Source organism: Hypanus sabinus, chromosome 20, assembly GCF_030144855.1.
Source record: "Hypanus sabinus isolate sHypSab1 chromosome 20, sHypSab1.hap1, whole genome shotgun sequence".
NCBI lineage: Eukaryota > Metazoa > Chordata > Chondrichthyes > Myliobatiformes > Dasyatidae > Hypanus > Hypanus sabinus.
In genome coordinates, this window is record NC_082725.1 from 41,798,336 (window position 1) to 41,815,222 (window position 16,887).

At 49.7% G+C, this 16,887-nt stretch overlaps 1 protein-coding gene across 3 annotated transcripts in view; it reads left to right on the plus strand.

Annotated features, from left to right (window-relative positions):
- LOC132378686 (genetic suppressor element 1-like) overlaps positions 1 to 16,887 on the plus strand; it is a 255,016-nt gene that overhangs the window by 208,189 nt on the left and 29,940 nt on the right. For all 3 annotated transcript variants that reach the window (XM_059945790.1, XM_059945791.1, XM_059945792.1), the window contains 4 exons: positions 66 to 694; positions 2,119 to 2,231; positions 10,200 to 10,470; positions 12,170 to 12,274. In XM_059945790.1, the coding sequence (XP_059801773.1) occupies positions 66 to 694; positions 2,119 to 2,231; positions 10,200 to 10,470; positions 12,170 to 12,274 (1,118 nt within the window). The remainder of the gene's footprint in view (positions 1 to 65; positions 695 to 2,118; positions 2,232 to 10,199; positions 10,471 to 12,169; positions 12,275 to 16,887) is intronic.

The window sequence follows — 16,887 nt, forward strand, 5'->3', positions numbered from 1 at the left end:
ATTAGACATTTAATCAAATAGCTAGTAAAGACATATGTTTCTAAAATTGTATATTTTTCCTACAGATCTCTTCTCAAAGATCCAAATCAACATCAGCCACTTCACATAGGAGTCCCCCCACCTCTCATCTCACCACAATACCCTTTGAAAGAGACCTCCCCACAGTTGAGGCCCTTTATTTCTGCCCATGCACTTCAACCAGCTCAAGCACTTAACTACAGCACTAATTACTCTAAAGTTAACCACGATTCAACGAAGGATTCAGAAAGACATCAGGATATTAATATGAGGAATGATGCTTCAAATAAGACTGCTGGAGAGCACTTTAACCAACCACTTCCTAAATCTTGCACTGATAAATATATGAATGAAAACAAGAAATCTGGAATTTCAAGTTTAAGACTCGATACAGGGCCACACCTGAAGGGCCAAAGTTCTAATCATCAGTCCATAAACCACATTTCAACTAAGCATCTTGAAGAATTGCAAGAAGAATGCTTGGATTTATCCACCACCTCTGGAGCAACCGATCTGAGTCAGAAAAACAAAAAGATTACTCCAGTTCCCAATAGGTATACACTTTATAGCAATGATGCCACTACCAGCAGGTACAACGATGAGCTTCTACTCCAGCAGCCTGTTGTCAGCAAGATAGATTTGGCAGAAAAGAAACTCAAAGAAGCTAGGATGAATGGTATGACATTTCTATGGTTTTAAGCATCCTATGTGTAAAAATAACTTCATTCACTCTTCAATTTATTGTGCACCTCATTCCTATATCTGTAGGGTATCTTTGTTATCACGTGATGCCTTTTATTCTTCTCAAATTTGGATATAGTACAGGGCCTAGTTACTGTAAGTAGCATGAATCTGAGCCTTTAACCATGGTCACACTTTTGAACTCCAGTCATTCTCAATACCCCCCTAGTGCTACTGTAAGGAAGTTGAATAGTGAAGGAATTGCAATATATTTCCAAGTAAGGGTAGCTTAGATGAAAACCTGCAGATGGCGACATTCCCAAAAACCCTTGCTCATCTTGACAATATTGGAGAAGCCATGGCAAGTAACTTCTGTCTTTTTTGTAGATGGTACACACTAGAACCACAATGGTGGAGCAAGTAAATGCCCAGGGTTATTGTATGTGATATCAGTGAAGGAAAGCTTGAAGCCACAATGTCCTGATCCACTGTGTTAGAGTTACTCCACTTGCCTGTTGCTGAAGCAAAACAAAATGCAAAACCAGTAGATGCTAGAAGATCAAGCTGCGTCAGTGGAGGAAAAATAAACAAAATTGAATTTCAGATCAAGGAACCAATATGTTCTAATTTGCAGAGAGATTGGGACAGGAGGTGGGATGGAGTGAACAAAGTCCAGACTAACACTGTCAAACTAACAATTACTTTGTAAAAAAGATAGACTAGGAAAAGGAAACAAAGAAATGTATTGAATCAGAAAAGAGGAATGATTGCCTGATGTTGCTTAATCTAGTATCAAGCCCTGAGTATTGCAATATACTAAGGTGAGGAGTTGTTCCTCAAGGTCATGCTGGACATCAGTGGAACACTATATGAGACAAAATTTGGACTCATGGTGGGAAGGAGAAATAAAGTAAGAGGCAACTGGAAGCTGAGGGCCATCTTTGTAGACTGATCCGAAGATACCCGGTATTGACTGCTGCCAATTCAACTTTCTCAGGTTTCCCCCATCTGGGAAGTGTTTGGAGCTATTAGCTTCTCCATCCCCAGCACAGGCTTCAGCAAAAACATCCCAATCAGATGCATATTTCTACCCTTATCCTGCTCATTATGTGGCAGATCTATCCCAAATATTTTAGAACCGTTCAAAATATTTGAATTCAAATGAAGGAGCTATTGCAAATGAGATGAGGCCATTAAAATTGTTGAGAGAAACAAAAACTGAATTGAGTTAGCTATTAGAGATGTAAGTGGAGTGAAAAAATTTAAAATATGTCAGTGTTGCTTGGTGTTAATTTACAGCTTGTTTACATTTGATGCAGAAATATTGTAGTGGAGGATAAGAACATATGTCTTTTCTCTATTGATTTACACTCATTTTGTGATGCTCTTGTTAATTCTTTCTTAATTTCCACTCCCCAGGAGAATTTTCTGGCTGCAATTCTTCAGATGAAGTATTCTGCAAAGGAGATATGGGAAACAGGATATGCAGCCAGGCTGAGCAACCTCCACTTAAACGGGATGATGCTCCCAGGGTAAGTGTGCTGAAAAGCAAACCAGAGGTGACCATGCAAATCAATGTGAATGCAGTTTAGCTGTGGTTAACAGCATTGACTTTAGGTTGTTTTTCAGATTTTGCCATTAAAGTATAGAAAATGGAATGCAGACTACTGTTTTTTTTATACAAATATGTCCAGAATAGAGTGCAATAGTGATCATCTCTGCATATATTAGACAAGGAAGTTCTAATTCCTCCTGAATTAACACACCTAACATTTTTTCCAGCATATGCACACTTGATAATGTTATTGTTCATGAATACCACATATCTGCATATATTGACATGAAACTGTCTCAGTCAAATGAGAAGCACATGACTTTAAGATCTTGCTTTTCTTTGTATTTAAGGAAAGTTCTGTTGACATTGGACGGCCTTCTAGGCAGTTTCAAAACTGATTGCACTCTGCTCAGGCATTTCCAAAGTCAACAGAATATGTTGCACTCGTTCCTGTTCTCTTGTGTTCATGTAATTTTATCAGTTGTATTTTGTATCAATACTTATTGATTTGCATTACCCATGAAGTTATTAATGTTAACTTTTTTATACTCTATTTATATCTATTTATGGTATACTGTATGGCACTTTTCACAATTCCACAAAGCCTCTTTCACTTAGTTATTCAAGATTCAATAATTCACCATGTTACAAAGTTGAATAAGATACACCGTGTGGCTAAGAAACCTCTATTACATGCTTGAATTAAATATATTAGAAGGTTAGGTTGCATGTACTGTATTGCCTGGTTGAGTTCCATGTGTTTCATGGTTGAATTTTATGTATTGTAGCGGTGTGCTACACGCAGCGCTAAAATAACGACACGGAGTCGGTAAACTGCAGTCAAAGATAATTTTATTCGAACTTCACCGCCTTGCTTTAAAGCCTCCCTCATCCCGCCCTCCCCGGGCGCGGATGCTCCAAGAGACACGTACACACAAACCCCCACAGGCTTTTCTCCCTTTGTTGCGGACGTGGCCTTTGTGCCTGCGCACTGGCTAATTGTGAGCCGATTCGAGTGTGCTAGGAAGTGGGTCACCACATAACCCCCCCCCCCTCCCCAGAACCGGCGATACACCCCCCCAATGTCCACAGTCTGGGCCGGACCCTGTTTGGGAGGTCGGCCTCTACGCCACAGTGCCGGAAACTCGACCGGTTGCGCCAGGTCCACATGGGCCGGTTTGAGTCGGTCCGCTGTGAAAACCTCCTCTCTCCCCCCAACATCCAGCACGAACGTGGACCCGTTGTTCCGGAGCACTGTAAACGGCCCCTCGTAGGGCTGTTGCAGCGGTGGCCGATGCCCGCCCCTTCGTACAAACAAAGAACTTACAGTTCTGTATGTCTTTGGGTATGCAGGTCGGGTTCTGCCCATGCTGCGAAGTGGGTATGGGGGCCAGGTCACCGAGCCTCTCGCGTAGTCTGCCCAGGACTACTGCGGGTTCTTCCTCTTGCCCCCGTGGGGCTGGTATGAACTCCCGGGGATGACCAGGGGTGCACCGTACACCAACTCGGCCGACGAGGCGTGCAGATCGTCTTTAGGCGCCGTGCAGATGCCGAGTAGGACCCAGGGAAACTCGTCCACCCAGTTAGCTCCTCACAGGCGGGCCATGAGAGCCGACTTTAGGTGAAGGTGGAAATGCTCCATCAGGCCGTTCGACTGTGGGTGGTAGGCAGTCGTGTGGTGCAGCTGAGTCCCCAAAAGGCTGGCCATAGCTGACCACAGGCTGGAGGTGAACTGGGCGCCTCTGTCGGAGGTAATGCGGGACACCCAGGTGGCGATCAGTGCCCGGGAGCAAGATTCGGAGGTGGTGTCGGTGTGCGGGGTCGCCTCCAGCCATCTTGTGAACCGGTCCACGATAGTGAGGAGGTGCCGCGCTCCACGTGAAACTGGCAGGGGGCCCACGATATCCACATGAATATGGTCGAAACGCCGATGGGTGGAATGGAACTGCTGCGGCAGAGCTTTGGTGTGCCGCTGCACCTTGGCCATCTGGCAGTGCATGCACATTCTGGCCCATTCACTGACCTGCTTGCGGAGTCCGTGCCAAACAAACCTGCTGGAGACCATCCGGATGGTTGTCCGGATGGAGGGATGCACCAAGTTATGAATGTAGTCGAAAACACTGCGCCGCCAGGCTGTCGGGACGATGGGACAGGGCTGGCCAGTGGCGACGTCACAGAGTAGGGTCCTCTCACCCGGGCCTACGGGGAGGTCCTGGAGCTGCAAACCGGAGACTGCGGTCCTGTAACTCGGGATCTCCTCGTCTGCCTGCTGTGCCTCTGCCAGTGCCTCAAAGTCTACTCCTTGGGAAAGGGCATGAATGTTAGGGCGAGAGAGCGCATCTGCTACAACATTGTCCTTACCCAAGACGTGCCGGACATCCGTCGTGTATTCAGAGATGTAGGACAGATGGCGCTGCTGGCGGGACGACCGGGGAATGGACACCTTCGTGAACGTAAAGGTAAGCGGTTTGTGGTCCGTGAACGCGGTGAAGGGCCTACCTTCTAAGAAGTACCTGAAATGCCGGATTGCCAGGTAGAGCACCAACAGTTCCCAGTCGAAAGCACTGTATTTGAGCTCGGGTGGTCGCAGGTGTTTGCTGAAAAACGCCAGGGGTTGCCAGCGGCCCGTGATGAGCTACTCCAGTACCCCACCAACTGCGGTGATAGATGCGTCCACTGTGAGGGCGTCCATTCTGGGGTGCACTAGCATCGCAGCATTTGCCAAGAATGAAAGCGGCGGCGGACTCCTTGTCTCAGGTAATGTCCTTGCCCGGACCGGACAGCAGGGCAAACAGGGGGCGCATGATCCGGGCAGCTGAAGGGAGGAAGCGGTGGTAGAAATTGACCATACTGACGAATTCCTGAAGGCCTTTGATCGTGGTGGGTCGGGGGAAATGGCAGACTGCGTCTACCTTTGCGGGCAGAGGGGTTGCCCCGTCTTTAGTAATCCTGTGGTCTAGGAAGTCAATGGTGTCGAGCCCGAACTGGCATTTGGCCGGGTTGATCGTTAGACCGTAGTCACTCAGCCAGGCATAGAGTTGACGGAGGTGGGACAGATGCTCCTGATGATTGCTACTGGCTATGAGGATGTCATCCAAATAGGTGAATGCGAAGTCCAGGTCGCGTCCCACCGCGTCCATTAACCGCTCGAACGTCTGTGCAGTGTTCTTCAGGTCGAACGGCATGCAGAGGAACTCGAAAAGGCCGAATGGCAAGCGGAAGAACTCGAAAAGGCTGAACGGGGTGATGAGAGCCGTTTTGGGGACGTCGTCCAGATGCATCGGGATTTGATGGTATCCTCGGACGAGGTCTACCTTGGAGAAGACCCGTGCACCGTGCAGGTTTGCTGCAAAGTCCTGAATGTGCGGCACAGGGTAGCGGTCTGGTGTGGTAGCCTCGTTCAGCCTGTGGTAGTCACCGTACGGTCTCCAGCCCCCTGTCGCTTTGGGCACCATGTGCAGGGGGGGAGGCCCATGGGCTGTCAGACCGCCGGATGATCCCCACTTCCTCCATCCTCTTGAACTCCTCCTTCGCCAGTCGGAGCTTGTCCTGGGGAAGCCGCCGAGCGCGGGCGTGGAGGGGTGGTCCCTGGATCGGGATGTGGTGCTGTACGCCATGTCGGGGCATGGCTGCTGTGAACTGCAGTGCCAGAACCGATGGGAAATCCCCCAGGACCCTGGTGAAGTCGTTGTCGGACAGCGTGATGAAGTCGAGGTGAGGGGCTGGCAACTGAGCTGCACCCAGGGAGAACGTCTGAAAGGTCTCGGCGTGGACCAGTCTCTTTCTGGGCAGGTCGACCAGTAGGCTGTGAGACTGCAAAAAATCTGCACCCAGAAGCGGTTGGGCTACGGCGGCCAGTGTGAAGTCCCACATGAACTGGCTGGAGCCGAACTGTAGCTGCACCTGACGGGTGCCATAGGTCCTTACTGTGCTGCCATTCACAGCCCTCAGGAGGGGACCCAGTGCCCTGCTGCGGGTGTCGTAACTCATCGAAGGTAAGACGCTGATCTCGGCATCGGTGTCGACCAAAAAACGGCGGCCCGACCGCTGGTCCCACACATGCAGGAGGCTATCCCGAAGGCCAGCCGCCGTAGCCATCAGTGGCGGCTGGCCCTGGCGTTTCCCAGGAACTTGCAGGGCGGGCGACAATGGCGGGTTTCTGCGCCCCACCGCTGGTGGTAGAAACACCATTGTTCGTTGGGCTCCCCATCCCTGCCTCTGGGGTTAGCGGGCTCTGCGGCCGGGCCTGGACTGGTTTGCTGCTGGAAGCGTGGCCGGGTGATCTGTGCGATGGATGCCCCACTCACCTTCTTGGCGTTCCACAGCAAGTCCGCCCGGGCTGCCACCTTCCGGGGGTCGCTGAAATCCGCGTCGGACAGCAGCAGGCGTATGTCCTCGGGCAGCTGCTCTAGGAATGCCTGCTCAAACATGAGGCAGGCTGTGTGTCCGTCGGCCAGAGACAACATCTCATTCATTAAAGCCGATGGAGGTCTGTTTCCCAAACCATCCAGGTGCAGTAAGCGGGCAGCCCACTCGTGAGAGTCCGAAAGTCCTGAGGAGCAGGGCTTTGAATTCTGTGTACTTGCCGTCCGCTGGGGGAGACTGTACGAACTCCGCGACCTGGGCTGCTGTTTCCTGGTCGAGGGAGCTCACCACGTAGTAGTAACGTGTGTCCTCTGAGGTTATCTGCCGAACATGGAATTGGGCTTCTGCCTGCTGGAACTATAGGTGAGGTCGCAGCGTCCAGAAGCTTGGCAGTTTCAACGAAACCGCATGAACAGATGTGGCGTTGGTCATCTCCGGTCCAAAAATCGTTTGGACCGTCGGGGTCACCAATTGTAGCGGCGTGCTACACGCAGCGCTAAAATAACGACACGGAGTCGATAAACTGCAGTCAAAGATAATTTTATTCGAACTTCATCGCCTTGCTTTAAAGCCTCCCTCATGCCGCCCTCCCCGGGCGCGGATGCTCCAAGAGACACGTACTCACAAACCCCCGCAGGCTTTTCTCCCTTTGTTGCGGACCTTGCCTTTGTGCCTGCATGCTGGCTAATTGTGAGCCGATTCAAGTGTGCTAGGAAGTGGGTCACCACAGTATTACATTTGTTGAACAATACATGTCATCTCCATGTATTATAAAGTTGAACTGTATGTGTTATAAAAACACCATCAGACTTATTCATCAACATTCACTACTTATAGTCATATATTTGTTGAATCAGAATGCTTTTCAGAATCAGGCTTGATAACACTGGTGTATATTGTGAAATTTATTGTTTTGTGGCAGCATTGCAACATTATACATTAAAAATCATTAATTACAATCATTTCTTTAATATTTTAAGCAAGATTACTTTTTTTTTAACTTCCATCTTTTACAGTTTCAAAATAACAAAAAAGGAAATGGGCCTGAAGCAAAAGTTTGGGCACCCTGCATGGTCAGTACTTAGTAATACCTACTTTGGCAAGTATCACTGCTTGTAAACACTTTCTGTAGCCAGCTAAGAGTCTTTCAATTCTCGTTTGGGGGATTTTCACCCATTCTTCCTTGCAAAAGGCTTCTAGTTCTGTGAGATTCTTGGGCCGTCTTGCATACACTGCTCTTTTAAGGTCTATACACAGATTTTCGATGACCAGTCGGAGGACTGTGAGGGCCATGGCAAAACCTTCAGCTTGCACCTCTTGAGGTAATCCATTGTGGATTTTGAGGTGTGTTTGAAATCATTATCCTGTTGTAGAAGCCATCCTCTTTTCACCTTCAGCTTTTTTATAGACAGTGTGATGTTTGCTTCCAGAAATTGTTGGTATTTATTGAATTCATTCTTCCCTCTACCAGTGAAATGTTCCCCGTGCCACTGACTGCAACACAAACCCAAAGCATGATCGATCCACCCCCATGCTTAACAAGTTGGAGAGGTGTTCTTTTCATGAAATTCTGCACCCTTTTTTCTCCAAACATACCTTTGCTCATTGCGGCCAAAAAGTTCTATTTTAACTTCATCAGTCCACAGGACTTGTTTCCAAAATGCATCAGGCTTGTTTAGATGTTCCTTTGCAAACTTCTGATGCTGAATTTTGTGGTGAGGATGCAGGAAAGGTTTTCTTCTGATGACTCTTCCATGAAGGTCATATTTGTCCTTCCAGAGTCTGCTAAATCTTCCTGAAGATCTTTTGCAGTCAAACAGAGGCTTTGATTTGCCTTTCTATCAATCCTATGAGCAGTTCTCTGGGAAAGTTTTCTTGGTCTTCCAGACCTCAACTTGGCCTCCACCATTCCTGTTAACTGTCATTTCTTAATTACATTACGAACTGAGGAAACGGCTACCTGAAAACACTTTGCTATCCTCTTATAGCCTTCTCCTGCTTTGTGGGCATCATTTATATTAATTTTCAGAGTGCTAGGCGGCTGCTGATCGTTGGGACAAGGATTGAGGAGTCAGGGTATTTATAAATCTTTGAAATTTGCATCACCTGGCCTTTTCTAACAATGACTGTGAACAAGCCATAGCCCTAACAAGCTAATTAAGGTCTGAGACCTTGGTAAAAGTGAGAGCTCAAATCACTTTGGGTGCCCAAATGTTTGCATAGTATTCCTTTCCTTTTTTCCACTCTAAAATTGTACAAAACAAAAATAATATGCTAATCTTGCTTAAAATGTTGAAAAGAATGTTTCATCTTTAACTTGTTAACTTTTGGAGATCAGTTCATCTTCTACTCACTTAACTATTCACAGCAACAGACGTTTTGACCAGGGGTGCCCAAATGTGTGTGTGCGTGTGCGTGTGCGTGTGCGTGTGCGTGTGTGTGTGTGGGTGTGCGTGTGTGTATATATATATTCCAGTTGATGGGGCCATCAGTTAATTGGGGCAGCCAATTATTTGAGAAAACTCTCAAAAAACAGAATCACATCAAGAAAATAGCTGGAGTTCCATTCATTTGTTTGAGACACTCTGCCCCTTATTTGGGGCAGGAGACCGTTGCTGAAAATTTTCTAACATCGGTCATATGCACATCATGTGGCCATTAGACACTACACCATGCTCAGAGCAAACAGTTTTTAAAGTAGCATCACTTGCATGCTTAAGTTCAAAAAGTAGTGGCTTTTGTCACTGATAATTGGTGAGTAATAAGCAGTAAGTCATATCAGAACCATTTTGCTCACTGTGGTTTCAAGCATTCAGACATAGAGATGCCAAAATGACCAGAAGGGAAAAATGAAAGGATTTTACTACTTCAACAATGTAAGCACTACAAAGAATTTGAAAATATCAAAATTCATGTTGAATGTTACAATTAAAATGAAGGTTTGGACGATGCAATTGTCGAAAACACTGTTTGAAGACAGTCCATTATCTGTCCACTGTCCACTATCAACTCCCTCTCTCATGTATAAAAGTAATGTTCATGGGTTGTTTCATTGTCCATTTAAAAATCTGATGATTTGGGGGGGCGGGGGGGGAAGCTGTTCCTAAAATGTTGACTGTGTGTCTTCAGGCTCTTTACCTCCTCCCTGATGGTAGCAATTAGAACAGGGTAGGTCCTGGGTAGTGAAGCCCTAAATGGTGGATGCCACCCTCCTTGAGGCACTGCATTTTGAAGATGTCCTTGATGGTGAGGAGCCTAGAGCCCATGATGGAGTTGACTGAGTCCGCAATCCTCTGCAGTTTTTTTTGATCTTGTGAGTGGCCCCTCCAAACCAGATAGTGGTGCAACCAGTTAGAATGCTCTCCAAGGTACATCTGTAGAATTTTGCTACCGAGTCTTTGGTGGCATACCAAATCTCCTCAAATTCCTAATGGAATATAGCCACCTATGTCCCTTCTTTGTAATCGCATCCATATGTTGGGTCCAAGATAGATCTTCAGAGATGCTGACACACAGGAACTTGAAATTGTTGGTTGGTGAATGTAAAATGATTGGTTTTATCTTTCATCTCTTATCATAGAAAATGCTGTTTCTCAGGGCTGTCGGCCTAACCACTCAGAGCATATCAGATAAAGTCATACAGGAAAAGATGACAAAACAGCACAGGGTGCTGAGAGGACACAGCCCTTCCCCACTTTGTTTAGAGCAGAAACAATGCTCTCCTCTTCCTTCTCAAGTAGATTCTTTAAGCCATTCGCCAGATGAACTGAATAAGGCATCTGATTTTGAGGAAAAGAAACAATTTCTTGCACTCTTCAACTTAAAGCACTTGAGCACTGCACAGCGGAAAGGTGAGTGAATTTTCTGTAAATGAGCACTGTCGGTCATTCAGTGGTGTTTCTTTATTTGTGTCAATCTTTTTCAGTTTAGATACTAATCTTGGAATAAATTTGTGATAGATGCAGGAAATGTTTTTCTAAAAAGGAATTTCTTTGCCTACTTTATTTAATTCCTTTACTAGCTCATAACACCTGATATAGCAAAAGTAGACTAGAAACAATGACTTAGAGACAAGTCATATCCAGAGCAATAGAAAGCATTCAAGATGTTCACAATAAGTATATTTCCATGAAGATACAATAGCCGTGGTAATATAGTAGTTAGTACAATGCTATAACAACTGGTGGAGTCGGAATTCAAGATGTCATCCAATGTGATCTGTATGTCCTACCTGTGGAATGCATGAGTTTTCTCCAGGTGCCCCAGTTTCCTTCCATAGTCTAAAGACATACTGGTTAGTAGGTTAATTGGTCATTGTAACTTTTCCCATGATTCGACTAGGCTTAAGTCAGGAGTTGCTAGGAAGCGCATCTTGAAGGCCCAGAAAGGTCTATTCTGTGCTGTATCTCAACCATCAATCAATCAATAAAGAAAGAAAGAATAGTGCTGACAAATCCAGTAGCCCTGAATGAAATGGGTTACTAATTGTAGCACAAGCCGAAAGAAGGATGTTAGATACTTAAGAGCCTAATGTAGCAAAAATCCTGTGGGAGTATAGAAAATGCAGGAGTAAAGTTGAAAGGGAAAACAGAAAAGGAGTCTTGGAAAAAATTCTAGCAAGTGGAGTCAGGGATAATTCAAAGGTATGTTACAAATACTTAAGGAGCAACAGGATAGCAAAGCAAAAGGTAAGGCCTTTAGGTCTTAAAATGTAATCTATCTGTGGAAAAGTACGATGTGGGTAAAACAATGAATATTTTGCAGCTTTCTATACAAAAAGGGGATGTCAACTATTGTTAAGAAAAAAGAAATGAAATACTAGATGGGATAAACATAGTCAAAATGACCAAGTGACCAAGGTTCAAACCTGACCTCTGTGCTGCCTTTGTCGAGTTTGCACATATTCCCTCTAACTACCATCCAAAATCACAAAATTTCATCTTTCAAGTCACCTCGGAAAACACAGAATGCCGTCACAATTGAAGAAGTACGTTCAAGAGAGAAGTAGCAGCCGAGCAAAACTAAATGCAGAATAAAAGAGAAGAAAAGTCAGAGATAGAAATTAGGGAAGTGCTAAGTAATGCAGGTCAAAAGAAATAAAAATAGCAAGTAAAGGCAAAAGTGAAGGAACTTAGATATAAGAGCAAAAAAGGGTAAGTAGAAATAAGCAACGAAAGAAAATAAAGAATTGATTGGAAGGAGAAAGGAAGAAAAGGGGCTGATGTAGATGAGGTGCGGTGGTGTGTTTAGAGGAATCCTAAGCAATAAAAATACATTGGATGTTGGCTGTAGGATTTATCTGCCTCATCTTAAAGCAATTTAATAATTCAAGATATACTTGATAAGGCTCAATTCTCAATCAATTCACAAGAAACTGTCAACTGTCCTGATGAAGGGTCTCGGCCCGAAATGTCGACATCGCTTCTCATTATAGATGCTGCCTAGCCTGCTGTGTTCCACCAGCATTTTGTATGTGTTGTTGTGTCAACTTGAATGGGTCTTTTTCAATCATAAGGTATTTAATTGTAAGTTAAAACTATCATATTACAGATATTGAAGAAACATTGCTAAAGTTTCTCTGTAAAAGTAAGAAGATATACAATTCACAGCCTTCAGATTCAGCTCATTCTAACAGGGACCCTTCAGCATGTTCAGGTAGGCATCAGACGTATATAGTAATGTTCCAAAACACCAGATCTATGTTTTGTTCATACTGAAAGAAAATGAAATAATGTCATAAAACACTATATTTACTTGTTTGCTTGTTATCAGCGCTTGGGTTTACTTGGAACATATGATTTATTTAATAATTGACTACTTATAGTCTAGCAATATTATATTTGAGTTTTACAAGAGTGACAGGTAAGTACACTATTAATTTAATCATCTTTTGTAACTGTTATTTCCTTCTTTTATATTCTATTACAGAGAGTATATAGTGTTTGTAATTTGTCTGAAATCACAAGTCAATGCGTACTCAATTTCAGTACAATCAACAAAAGGAAAGTAATTGCACGGGGTTAGATATTGTGTGAGAAATTGCTATTATTCTGAACAGAAACTAACAAATCATATGGGCTTTTCCAGCATCTATATTTTGCATTGTACTGCCAGTTCACATGACACCTTATGGGATTCACATATTTGTGCTTTCTGTCTCATCAACCCTATTAACCTGTTAGCATCTGTTCAAATGTTTAGTGAGATATTTCTGCCACATCAGAAATTCACCATATGATGAGTAATCAAGTAATTGAGAAGAGAGATCAGCATCTTCCACAGAATTAAGAACAAATCCATTCTCTGGACTGTTTCAAGATGAATTAGGCAAATGCTTAGGGGTAGTTTCTAGAGGTGATCATTTCACCTAATGAAAATCATGTTATGAAGAGAGAGCTAAATTGGTTAAAATTAGAGGTGAAAGATAAGTTAATTTCAAGGATATTGAAACATATACAGGTATTCCCCACTTTACGAAAGTTCGCTTTACGCCACTTCGCTTTTACAAAAGACCTACATTAGTACCTGTTTTCGCTAACCGAAAGAAATCCAAAGAGGATTTTCACTTTTACGAAAAAAGGCGAAAAGGGAAAATAGCATTTGGCATTTGTTTTGCAGCGAGCCATTATAGAGGCAGTGCTCAACCCGAGCAGCGAACGCAGAGCACCCCGAGCAGCGGGAGCAGAGCACCCCGAGCAGTGAGTGCAGAGCACCCCGAGCAGTGAGGGCAGAGCACCCCGAGCAGTGAGTGCAGAGCACCCCGAGTAGCGGGAACAGAGCACCCCGAGCAGTGAGTGCAGAGCACCCCGAGCAGCGGGAACAGAGCACCCTGAGCAGCGGGAGCAGAGCACCCCGAGCAGCGGGAACAGAGCACCCCGAGCAGTGACTGCAGAGCACCCCGAGCAGCGGGAGCAGAGCACCCCGAGCAGCGGGAACAGAGCACCCCGAGCAGTGAGTGCAGAGCACCCCGAGCAGCGGGAGCAGAGCACCCCGAGCAGCGGGAACAGAGCACCCCGAGCAGTGACTGCAGAGCACCCCGAGCAGCGGGAGCAGAGCACCCCGAGCAGCGGGAACAGAGCACCCCGAGCAGTGAGTGCAGAGCACCCCAAGCAGTGAGAGCAGAGCACCCCGAGCAGTGACTGCAGAGCACCCCGAGCAGCGGGAGCAGAGCACCCCGAGCAGCGGGAACAGAGCACCCCGAGCAGTGAGTGCAGAGCACCCCGAGCAGCGGGAACAGAGCACCCTGAGCAGCGGGAGCAGAGCACCCCGAGCAGCGGGAACAGAGCACCCCGAGCAGTGAGTGCAGAGCACCCCGAGCAGCGGGAACAGAGCACCCCGAGCAGTGTGTGCAGAGCACCCCGAGTAGCGGGAACAGAGCACCCCGAGCAGTGAGTGCAGAGCACCCCGAGTAGCGGGAGCAGACCACCCCGAGCAGCGGGAACAGAGCACCCCGAGCAGTGCGTGCAGAGCACCCCGAGCAGCGGGAGCAGAGCACCCCGAGCAGCGGGAACAGAGCACCCCGAGCAGTGAGTGCAGAGCACCCCGAGCAGCGGGAGCAGAGCACCCCGAGCAGCGGGAACAGAGCACCCCGAGCAGTGCGTGCAGAGCACCCCGAGCAGCGGGAGCAGAGCACCCCGAGCAGCGGGAACAGAGCACCCCGAGCAGTGACTGCCGAGCACCCCGAGCAGCGGGAGCAGAGCACCCCGAGCAGTGAGTGCAGAGCACCCCGAGCAGCGGGAACAGAGCACCCCGAGCAGCGGGAGCAGAGCACCCCGAGCAGCGGGAACAGAGCACCCCGAGCAGTGAGTGCAGAGCACCCCGAGTAGCGGGAACAGAGCACCCCGAGCAGTGAGTGCAGAGCACCCCAAGCAGTGAGAGCAGAGCACCCCGAGCAGTGAGTGCAGAGCACCCCGAGCAGCGGGAACAGAGCACCCCGAGCAGCGGGAGCAGAGCACCCCGAGCAGTGAGTGCAGAGCACCCCGAGCAGCGGGAGCAGAGCACCCCGAGCAGCGGGAACAGAGCACCCCGAGCAGTGCGTGCAGAGCACCCCGAGCAGCGGGAGCAGAGCACCCCGAGCAGCGGGAACAGAGCACCCCGAGCAGTGACTGCAGAGCACCCCGAGCAGCGGGAGCAGAGCACCCCGAGCAGCGGGAACAGAGCACCCCGAGCAGTGAGTGCAGAGCACCCCGAGCAGCGGGAACAGAGCACCCCGAGCAGCGGGAGCAGAGCACCCCGAGCAGCGGGAACAGAGCACCCCGAGCAGTGAGTGCAGAGCACCCCGAGCAGCGGGAACAGAGCACCCCGAGCAGTGAGTGCAGAGCACCCCGAGCAGCGGGAACAGAGCACCCCGAGCAGTGAGTGCAGAGCACCCCGAGCAGCGGGAGCAGAGCACCCCGAGCAGCGGGAACAGAGCACCCCGAGCAGTGCGTGCAGAGCACCCCGAGCAGCGGGAGCAGAGCACCCCGAGCAGCGGGAACAGAGCACCCCGAGCAGTGACTGCTGAGCACCCCGAGCAGCGGGAACAGAGCACCCCGAGCAGTGTGTGCAGAGCACCCCGAGCAGCGGGAACAGAGCACCCCGAGCAGCGGGAACAGAGCACCCCGAGCAGTGTGTGCAGAGCACCCCGAGCAGTGACTGCAGAGCACCCCGAGCAGCGGGAGCAGAGCACCCCGAGCAGCGGGAACAGAGCACCCCGAGCAGTGAGTGCAGAGCACCCCGAGCAGCGGGAACAGAGCACCCCGAGCAGCGGGAGCAGAGCACCCCGAGCAGCGGGAACAGAGCACCCCGAGCAGTGAGTGCAGAGCACCCCGAGCAGCGGGAACAGAGCACCCCGAGCAGTGAGTGCAGAGCACCCCGAGCAGCGGGAACAGAGCACCCCGAGCAGTGAGTGCAGAGCACCCCGAGCAGCGGGAGCAGAGCACCCCGAGCAGCGGGAACAGAGCACCCCGAGCAGTGCGTGCAGAGCACCCCGAGCAGCGGGAGCAGAGCACCCCGAGCAGCGGGAACAGAGCACCCCGAGCAGTGACTGCTGAGCACCCCGAGCAGCGGGAACAGAGCACCCCGAGCAGTGTGTGCAGAGCACCCCGAGCAGCGGGAACAGAGCACCCCGAGCAGCGGGAACAGAGCACCCCGAGCAGTGTGTGCAGAGCACCCCGAGCAGCGGGAACAGAGCACCCCGAGCAGCGGGAACAGAGCACCCCGAGCAGTGAGTGCAGAGCACCCCGAGCAGCGGGAACAGAGCACCCTGAGCAGCGGGAACAGAGCACCCCGAGCAGCGGGAACAGAGCACCCCGAGCAGTGTGTGCAGAGCACCCCGAGTAGCGGGAACAGAGCACCCCGAGCAGTGTGTGCAGAGCACCCCGAGTAGCGGGAACAGAGCACCCCGAGCAGCGGGAGCAGAGCACCCCGAGCAGCGGGAACAGAGCACCCCGAGCAGCGAGTGCAGAGCACCCCGAGCAGCGGGAACAGAGCACCCCGAGCAGTGACTGCAGAGCACCCCGAGCAGTGAGTGCAGAGCACCCCGAGTAGCGGGAACAGAGCACCCCGAGCAGTGCGTGCAGAGCACCCCGAGTAGCGGGAACAGAGCACCCCGAGCAGTGAGTGCAGAGCACCCCAAGCAGTGAGTGCAGAGCACCCCGAGCAGTGAGTGCAGAGCACCCCGAGCAGCGGGAGCAGAGCACCCCGAGCAGTGAGGGCAGAGCACCCCGAGCAGCGGGAGCAGAGCACCCCGAGCAGTGAGGGCAGAGCACCCCGAGCAGTGAGTGCAGAGCACCCCGAGCAGTGAGTGCAGAGCACCCCGAGCAGTGAGTGCAGAGCACCCCGAGCAGCGGGAGCAGAGCACCCCGAGCAGCGGGAGCAGAGCACCCCGAGCAGTGAGTGCAGAGCACCCCGAGCAGCGGGAACAGAGCACCCCGAGCAGTGAGTGCAGAGCACCCCGAGCAGCGGGAGCAGAGCACCCCGAGCAGAGAGTGCAGAGCACCCCGAGTAGCGGGAACAGAGCACCCCGAGCAGCGGGAGCAGAGCACCCCGAGCAGCGGGAACAGAGCACCCCGAGCAGTGAGTGCAGAGCACCCCGAGTAGCGGGAACAGAGCACCCCGAGCAGTGAGTGCAGAGCACCCCAAGCAGTGAGTGCAGAGCACCCCGAGTAGCGGGAACAGAGCACCCCGAGCAGTGAGTGCAGAGCACCCCGAGTAGCGGGAACAGAGCACCCCGAGCAGTGAGTGCAGAGCACCCCAAGCAGTGAGAGCAGAGCACCCCGAGCAGCGAG